General features: G+C 33.4%; 1 protein-coding gene across 1 annotated transcript; it reads right to left on the bottom strand.

The window, feature by feature from the left end:
* Positions 1-4,791: 4,791 nt before the first annotated feature.
* Positions 4,792-8,585, bottom strand: LOC148612653 (uncharacterized). The gene is made up of 3 exons (XM_088590539.1): positions 8,347-8,585; positions 6,151-6,407; positions 4,792-4,977 (listed from the first exon to the last, which is right to left on the bottom strand). Exons 1-3 carry the CDS (start codon positions 8,501-8,503, stop codon positions 4,834-4,836), a joined length of 558 nt encoding a protein of 185 aa, XP_088446665.1. The 5' UTR covers positions 8,504-8,585; the 3' UTR covers positions 4,792-4,833.
* Positions 8,586-10,453: the final 1,868 nt, after the last annotated feature.

Raw genomic sequence — 10,453 nt, 5'->3', positions numbered from 1 at the left:
GGCACAGTCGTCGTCCGCGTCGTCGTCGTCGTGGTCTGGGGAAACTTCGTTTCCGTGCGATTACTTTAGTTGTGGTTGACGAATTGTTCTGAAATGTTGATTTGATTTTACTAACAACTAAGAAGATTCCTATTTAATTTGGACTTTGTTGCCCCTTTAGAAAAAGAGGCCAAAAAGGGTAAAAGTACGTGTTTTATTAAAACCATGTAGATTGTTTTTTTTTTCTCGATTTTAATTATTCTATTGTTAATGTGTTCTTTATTTAATTCCGGTTGACAAACGTAAAACAGATTTTATATGTTTTGGACCGTTTTTTGGAAAGTTGTAGGTGGTCAAAGTTAACACTTCAAACATTTTCATAACTTTTTTTCGAAATTTTTTATTTCATTTGGACTCTTGATTGGATTGCTCATTAATAAATCTGCCTGCATTTTTCAATCAGATTTCGAATATCTCTTACGGTTTTCGAGTTATAAGGGGTCAAAATGGCCACACCAGAATAAATATTTTTTTTGGCCCGATTTGAAAAAAATTCAAAAAAAATATTTCCGCAATATTTATACACTTATTATATTAAATAGCTAAAATAATTGTCATGAGGTAATTAAGGCGATCATGAAATACGTTGATTTTACAATATATCACTAGCGAATGTGCAAGCGCATGTCTACACATTTCAAAATACTTTGATGCCGACAGGATGATCCCGATTTCACCAGGACATCATTGCATATGAACAGACAGGAATGCGCGCAAGGCGGGGGGAATTCTTTTTCCTGTTTTCTTTTTTCAACATTTCTTTCATTATTTTATCAGATTCGCTAAAATCGTATTTTTTTTTATTCATTACATCCACAGTCGTATTAATTAAATATAGTATCGTAACTTTTCAATACTTTTTATTTGGATTTTAAAATTGACGTTAAAAGAGTTTTTACGTCGCAAAAAAGAACGTTACTTTGGAAACGTCAAAAGTGCGCTTTGTGACATTTTTGTTAGACACCATTTGTAAAGCCAAAGAAAAAATGAAATGATAAAACCATAGAGGAGGATGAATACATTTTTAAGTATATGAAGAAATCGACTCAACACCATTTGCCCTTTTGAACAATTCATTCGAATTTCACATGGTGTACGCGTGAATAAATAAAATATACAAATTTTAGATGTTGTGACATTTTAGTTAGACACAGACAAAATGTTGCGCGAAGATACATATTCAACCAAGTACCATTATTTTTAGAATATACTGTCTGCAGCATATATACATGTAAAACTTAAAATTTCATAGTTATTAGTTCACCGAAAGTTAACGAAAAAAGCTTTTGATAAAGACCGGGTAGCACGCAACGTGTAGAAAACGTCGACAAAAAGACAACGTGATATCACAACATACGTGCGTATTTATCTACTATTAGACAATAAAACTCATTAATTTTTAGAATAAATATGATATTCTGAATATTTATACAGGCCTTTAGCGTGAATATACTTTGGTAAAATACTATTCTTTGTTATATTTTGCAACCGTAAGCAAGAAAGTAGCAAATGGCCAATGTCGAAAAAAATAAGATTTGTTACATAATTGAAATACAGACAAAAAGGCTTTTAACAAAAGACAAATTGAACATTTTATATATATTTTCAGTGGGGTTATGTAATAAATTGTCAATATAGTTAATAAAAGTCCCAATTAAAAACGAAGCTGTTCGCATAACTTTAAAAAATGTCTAACATTTTATCTTCAAATCGATTTCTTTCCATTTTTACAATGCCCACATCAAAGGGGATATATTTGTGATATTGTAATACGCTTTGATCTTATCTTTACGTCATGAAAAATATGACATCGTCTGCAACACAAACTGCTCTTTCCAAAAAAGTTTGTTTTATCAAATTACGCCAAGAAACAACTTAGATATATTGGTGAAATGGGAAGCAAGCATTTCTTAATGTTACCCGTCCACATATGAAAATGGACGTTTTTGTGATCGAATAGTGCTTTCCTTCCACAATTAATGGCGTCTTTCAAAGTTTTATCATTATAATCCTAAAACGACAACCATTTTCGAACATTTTAATATCTATATTGCCTTTGATTCTAATAGCAACATTTAATTTTTCGTAACCAGCCCGGTGCAGTCGAATGTGACACCAACAACGTACGCAACGTCATAACCTTCGTCTTCCATTATTTTAAAAGCACACCACCCCACTTGATATTTCTATGAAGTTGTACCACAACGTACCATATTACAAAACGGAAGCTGGGTTTGAAGTTTGGGTCTGTCACTTGAATTTTTCAGAATGTAAGGGCTATAGAATTGCCAGAAACAAGCATAATTTTTATGATTGCCGAGCATTACTTGACTTAAATAAGTTAATAAATTCCTTTTAAATTGTACCACAAGGTACAATACTATGTAAGGTAGGGATTGATTTTGGGGGTATTTACGGGAACTATTTATGAATAATGGACCAAATTAAGTCTTATCCTCCTCAATTGATTATTAGAATAATTTAAAAGATATGCCACAGTGACGAACATCCCATAAAACACATGTCTATTTGAAACAGTTAAAAATAAATTTCTATTGTAAAATTTGGGAGAAGCTTAACCATGTGATGATATATCATCAAAGGTGACGAAATGACCGTATAATTTACATGCTGTAGTGCATAGGTAGACAACAGACAAATGGACTCAGTCTTGTATTCTTTGCCCCATAGGCTTCTATAGTATACCTTAAATTTTCATGATTTAAAAAAAAAATAGACAAGGAGTTTCAATCTAACTTTTGACAATGTTTTTCAATTAAGGAAATGTCAAAAATAATTTTAAGGTCCATTTTAGAAAAAAGGCACGAACTTTGGTACACCAGGACAGGTCAAACTAAAAATAGACTTTTTCTACTTTCACTTTTTTTTTAAGTTCATAAAATATACCCCTTTTCTGAGGCATTATTTTTCATGAAAACACTGTTTTCCCTCAAAAACAAGTTTTTTGTGTCATAGCTTGATATTTACCCTGTACTTTTTATGAAAAATGATAGTCATTCGCCAAGAAACAAAAACAGGAAAAGGCAAAAACGAAGCGCACTATATTTTTTAGCCTCCATTTTTTGAATATGTAATACAAGACTGATACCAAATATGCAGTCGTGTAGAAATAAAACATCTTGAGTTTTAACAAGTTTATGGTGATTTTTTGCAAGCTCGTCGTCTTCAAATGAGGATTTTTTTTCTTCTGGATATTGGTTTTTGAATTTTTTGACCGAAAAACATGTGACGGAACGTGTAACAAGAATTTTGATTTTAAACAAGTATTTAAACGATCGCAAAATATGCATGTAAATCGAACTTAGTTCTGTGTTCGATTTCGATTTTTTTTCTTGCACTTCATCTTGAAGTACATACCTGCATTTTTCAATCAGTTTTGGAAAATTTCTCACCGTATATTTGAGTAACAAGGGGGTAGAAACATCAATTTTTGGAAGACAGTATTTTTAAACTTTTTCATCTGATTTTAATGATTTTTATGTAAATTGTTTCTTTTACAAGGGATTTAAGAAGTATGTTAGCCAATTTCTCTATCATTATCTGTGTCAAAAGATTAATCAAAGGAACCAAGATTCTAGCGGAAAACAAAAGAATGTAATCCAGGGACAAAGACCAGACACAGAGAACAGACAAGTCTCTATACAAAAGACGATGATTGTGATTTTGTCTATGTACTGGATTCCTAAACATTACAAGAATCCATACAAATAACATGAATCATAGCTGGATCTGCAAAATGTACCACCAAACCTCTTTCAGTTTTTTAACTTCTATAATCACAGCTGTCAGAGAGTGTCTCCAGTCCTACCACAACACTTGTTACTCCCGTAGATGCAATAGGTGAAATATAGGAATATGAAATAATCGGTATTTATTTGTCCTTGTAATATGGGGGAATTTTGTAGGTTACCTTTTTATGATGGAGGATGTTAGCCAAATTAACTGCATCTATACTTTTGTTGACAAACGGTAGTGGAAGAAATGATCGTTTTTCTTCATCTTGACCTCTTACACAAACTGGTTTAAAGAGTCTGTGGAAACCAATATCCAAAATGATGACAAGAAGTCTGTCTAATGATGAGGATGGTTCAGAAAGAGGAGTGTCAAGACTTGTTTTGTAAAGCGAGTGTAGTAGAGTGAGAGGTATAGAATAGAGTTTAGTTCGAATGTGATGAAGTCCAAGAGACTTTTTATGAAAGGAAGAAGACCATCCATGGAGACATCATGCATCTTAGGTGATGTATAGTGGCGATGGCCATGACTCCCTACCCGTCTTGGATTTTTGTCAAATAAATTCATCACATTTATGTTATTTTTATATTGGCTTGAAAATTTTCTTATATTTTTGATGTTGTCATTGTACCCGTAAGGTATTGCAGTACCTAGTCTGCGTATCCAGTATTCGAAATAATGGGATACAAAGGGATTCATGAAAGTATTCTGAAAGCAGAACTTTTTAAAATGAATTTCATAATAGTGTAATATTTCACCCAAACTTGTTGTTGTGTCCGTAATCAGCTGTAAGTCCCTTTGTTTAAATGTGTCAAAAACTATTATTGACGTGTGTCCACACTTGCAAAATGAAGACACTTTTCAACTGGGTGCGATAGTATTATGATGTGCTCCACGAAGCTTTTATTTTGGTTCCTGTTTGAATGATATACGACCATTATTTCCAAGCTCCTTAAAAACCGATTAAAACAAATAAATGTTTATATTGTATCTTCTGAATCAGCAACAAAAATATGTTTTTATTTATATTTCTCTGACAATTCAAGGGATGAATCTGAACTTTCTGAGGACTCTCCCTCCTATTATTTCTAAGGTAGGTGCAGTCTTCCCATTTCCAATCTTCAAGGAACTCCAACTTCGTGACGTAATTGTGTACCTTCCCAATTGACCCGTGTAAACTGGTCCCTGTTGTAAAAATGCCATAAAGGCGTCATAATGGGGAACAAGAAACTAAACATAATTATACATAAATTTGCCGCACGACAATTTTCTTCTATTTTTTACACAACGGGGGGATTCAGGTGGGGGCGTGGCGGGCGTGCGCTTCCCCTAAAATTTGCAAAGCATGCGTTGTCAGGATAGATTTAGGTAGTATTAGGTTGAAACTTTAATTTCTCGCTAATTTTACCACAAAAGATATCTACATTTCACCCACTCAAGAACATTTAAAAAATTAACCTAAAAATATTTATGCGAAATTTTAACTGTGCGCCCCCCAATCTAACATCCTTGATCCGCCCCTGACAACTATCGAAAATTTTACGAAGTCGGGTGACCATATAATAGTGAATTAGCAAATTAGATTGTAACAATTTTGGAAGTGATTTATTTTCTGTTTTACGAGTTTTAAGTGTAATCAAGGGAACCAAGATTCTAACGGAATATCAAAATAAAATAATCCAGGGACAAAGACCAGACATGGAAAATAGACAAACACAACAAATCAAAGAACAAAATAACCAAGATAATACATACAAAGTCACAAAAGTAAATGAGCAACTCGGACTCCACTAAAAACTGGGAGCATGGACCTGGTGCACCGGTAGGATTACGTATTACAAGTTACAGTGTACAAGTTACTGATTTGCAACCCAAATACCCGGATTAAAAACTGATATTTGGTGTTTTAAACGCACTTGAAGTTAAGCATTAAAATGTACACGAAATGAATTCGTTTTATACACTTAATGCAATGTCATATTTGAGTTACTCGTTCACTGATGGTACCGCCGCGGTGGTTTTTGGGAATCGTGCTCGTCTGGAGTGGTTTTGATCTCCAAGAGAGTTTGATTTTCAGCCGAGTCTTACAAAACACTAAAATTGGAAGTCACTGCGTCTCCGCCCAATACACCGTATTTAATGGAAAAGTGACGACTTGTTAGCTCGAAGAGAGAATCTTGGCTGTTGCTTCTATAAGCTATCACACTAAATACCCGTGTCGAACTAATACAAAGCGTCCTCTGGTCGACAAAGTCGTTCTCGTCATGGAATGCAGGGAATATCTGCCATAGGATGTAAAATCAATCAATCAATCATTGATGGCTTATGGTAAACATGAAGATCTATATAGTAACAAACCTTAGGTGTCTGAATACGTCTGACTTTGGTTGGTTTCAATCTTGCAAATTGTCTCAAATTGGTGAAGTTGCTACCCCTTTTCAGGTATTGCACCGTCAACCGAGTGCCAGATTGTGATACCTTTTTCCGCAAAATATTACTGAAAAGGAATCGGCCTGCAGCCCATAGAAATGGGGCAACAACAGGAAGTGCTCTTTTTCTCCTACCAAACTTCTGGCCTTCACTACTAGTAAGCATTTGTTGTCCAGTATTGATATCTGTTAATGAAATGTTTGAAAGATAATCGATTTTGGATAACAAAAATATGATCACGAGTGCCCAAGAATGCCTAGATTTAACAAGTGTGCAGAACTTGTTCCGCGCTTGAGTTAAATCTTAATGCGTTCTTGGCACGAGTGTGCATATTTTGGTTATTCACCATAACCATTTGATTGTCCTATTTATTATAGATTTTCTCCATTATTCGTGGCTATTTTCAACATAAATTTAAATTTTGTGAACGGCGGATTGATATTCGTGTTGTGACGTTTTGGCGGGAGAAAGTGCGAGAGTGAAATTACCGAATTCATTTCACAGTGTGAATTATTGAAAATTTTTACACTGGGAACATTCGGTAAATCACTGCTGTTTATATAATAATTCGATTTATCCCCGTTTTTTTTGCGATGTGTTTTAGACAAGTACCAGCTGTAGTAAAAATAAGAAATATGTGATGAAACACGATAGATTTGTACTTTGCTTGTGTAGAAAACAATCAATATTTATATATACATATTTGTTAGTTATCGACTTCTTCAGTACGAAACTTGTTACATGTATATGCAAGCTGGCAATTGTGGTCTAGTCATAAAAATTTAGATAAATACAAAATAAAAAAATATATATACTTTATTAAACGCACGTATTAATTAAGAAAATACTTGAATAATATCGATAAACAGTATACTTATACATACTGAATATTACATGTCACAAGGGCTACCGGTCAAAGGTTGATACAGCATGTGATACAGATTTAAACATGTCATGTTCATTATATCATATATCATAACCATACTTCAAGTATGGTCTGTGAAGGGGTGTGATATAAGGTATGTGATGTAGGTCTAGAGGTGTAATATAGGGTATGCGATATAGGTCTAGAGCTGTAATATAGGGTATGCGAAATAGGTTTAGAGGTGTGATATAGGGTATGCGATATAGGTCTAGGGGTGTGATATATGATATGCGATAAAGGTCTAGGGGTGTGATATAGGGTAGGCGATAAAGGTCTAGGGGTGTAATATAGGGAATGCGATATAGGATTTAAGCAAAAAAGTATAATGCATAAACATAAAAGTTAAATTCTAATCTAAATATATGATATAAATGTATATTAGCCTTAACTAACATAAACAGCATCTTCCAAGTTTCTATCATTTTTGTCAGAAGGAAACAATATAAGGCACAAAGTCCTTAAGTAGCATTCCAGCTAAGAATCATGCAAAATGTGATTCATGGGTAAAACGCCTACATATTTTTATTTTTTATATTTTGTTTGAATTACCATAGTAAACAGAAATTAACTTTCAGTTTTCCATATAACCCATGCTCTTAGGAGATAAAAAATTTATAGAATGTACTGTAGATTTCAAAATTAAGGGAGATAACTCTGTAAATGACACTCAGATACAATAGAATCTACTGGATTTTCAATGTTGATTATCTCCTAAGAGCAGAGAGATCTGAATGAGTAATTACACAATTCATAGTATAGACTATAAAACAATTTCATTACAAAAATAAAAATATGTAGCCTTTTTTGGGGTGTATCAAATTTTGCATGATTCTTACGAAGACAGCTACTTAATTATCAGGTTCGAGTTGGAAAGCTAATTTTTCCAAGGAGACAAAGATAAAAAAATATTATTATATTTATCTTTTACCCTAATTAAAAGGGTAGGTCAACGCAGTGTTGCACATTTTCTAGTACATAGCAGAGATTACACAATGCTTGTGCACTGGGGATTTTTTTGTATCGACCAATTTCTTTAAATAACTAGTGGTCACTCGGACGTAGTTGAATGAATGCACTGCTTGCTTTTATTTTTTCTTCAAATTTTAAACACTTCAAACCATTACTTTTATTTTGTACTCTTTTTAAATCTTTCTACATAGATATAATTCGTATGAAAAATAAAAAAAAAAGTCAATTACCTAATTCTCCCTCGAGGTCTTTGTCTGGTTCATCAACTAACCCATTTAATTGCTTATCTGTCAGTTGATCTATCTTGATTCCACCCAAATGTTTTCCTTGCACGTTAAACACAAACAAGAAAACGCCTAATAACAGCAGCTCTCTCAACGGTCTCATTTTTGCTTCAACTAATTACTACTTGTATCTTGTTATGACTATTACAGTTATCTGAGAAAGCCTGGCCGACTGATTTTCTGCTTATAAATATTCAAAAAAACAAAAAAAAAACAAAAAACAACAAAAACAAAAACAAAAACAAAAAAAAAACAAAACAAAACAAATGCAGTAAATCTTAAAGTTGCATGTCTGTTCCTTTTGCGAAGATGAAGTGTGATATAAAAAAGTGAAAAAAAATACATTTATAGAAATGTTTTCTTGGTTTCCTGTGTAAGCGGTAAACAATTCATGCATATTTTCGGAGACATTTCCTTCAACTGGGTAAAAAGAGTTTAACAGATGACACCATAAACTCATTTGAGAAAGTCATAATCGAAATATGAATTTTACCTTTGTTTGTTTGTTTTTTTTTTTTTGGAAAAATTAGTACGTTGCATTTCAAAAAGAATTAGCTAATCCCGTATGTTCGAAAATTATGACTGTTAGATAATTTATCCTAGGCACCCACTAGCTTGGTTTAGTTTTGTGTTACATGATGTAAAAAACTCCACCCCCTGCCCCCACACCACCCACCCCACCCCAACACACAAAAACATAACAAAAACAAACAAACAAAACAAACGAACAAAAACAAAACAAAGTAAATCTCAATTTTATCGGTTTCTGTTAGTTATTTGATTTATAACGTATTGATCTTTAAGTTTTAACCACGCACTATCCGTCATGAGGGATATCCAGGATGAATGAATATCACCAAGCCTGCCTAAATGATGTTTCAGCTTAGAACAAGTGTTGATAATATTTAACAGAAATAACAATTGTTTAAAACGTCATAATATTATTTATATTGCACCAATTTCCAAGTTATTCCTTTAGAGAAAAGAGGACATCAACTGTGCGAGCTACTCCACTAAGTTTTTTGGTAAGGACATAAATAAAACAAAATATCCCATAAATGTCATTTATTAAATGACGAAAATCAAACAGTGAAAATAAGTCACATAATTTATGTACATCAAATTGGAGTGTCACTGTCAGAGATGAGACAAGACACTGAGAGTAGTCCAACAAACAGACTTGTCAAATTGTCGTCTATTAATTAATGGGAATGACGAAAGATACCGTCTGGGTGTTGTATAGCTTACCCTACCGGTCCACCTGGTGCTCCCATTTTTCAGTGGAGTCCGAGTTGCTCATTTACTTTTGTTACTTTGTATGTATGATTTTAGTTACTTTATGTTCTTTGTTGTGTATGTCTGTTCTCCATGTCTGGTCTTTGTCCCTGGATTACATTCTTTTGATTACCTCTATAACATTGGTTCCCTTGATTACTCTCTCCAACCAGGTGTGGAGCCTTTGTTCAGTTGTTAATTGCAGGAAATTACAACTTAAAGACTATAACAAAATCAACATGAAATTAAAATACTATTATACGGTTATTTCCTGGAAAATTTTAGCGACCTCCTTTTTGATTTAGTATTCAACGAAACTCGCTGGTCGGATATTGCACTCTGTAATTTAGGTAGTTTTTTTATCGAGTTACCTCCCTTTCCTGAGGCGGGCTATCTAAAATACCCATTTTGAAACACATTTTCTTCGATACTTGAAAGCAAAATTTATTTCTCATTAAATTGAATACTTCAATACATTTATATTATACTCATTGACATTTCTTTAAAAAAAATCTAAGAAGTTCACCTCATTTTAAAGAAGAAATCGACAATATTCATTTTCAGTTCGGGGAAGTTGAGCTCGCGCTTGGGCTCGGGATACCCGAAATACCGACTCCCACATTAGTATGCATAAATTAAATGCAGCAGCTGGTGAGATCGATTAATTGATTGATGGGGTTTAACGCCCGAGCAACAATATTTCAGCTATATTCAGGCGATGCACATGAAATTGATGATAAAATGAACATGAAATGATGATGGTGATGATGAAATGAAA

The sequence above is a fragment of the Perna viridis genome, chromosome 7, assembly GCF_037379345.1.
Source record: "Perna viridis isolate PV_CMFRI_1.1 ecotype Kerala chromosome 7, ASM3737934v1, whole genome shotgun sequence".
Taxonomy (NCBI): Eukaryota; Metazoa; Mollusca; class Bivalvia; order Mytilida; family Mytilidae; genus Perna; species Perna viridis.
This window is presented reverse-complemented; position numbering and strand designations above follow the sequence as displayed.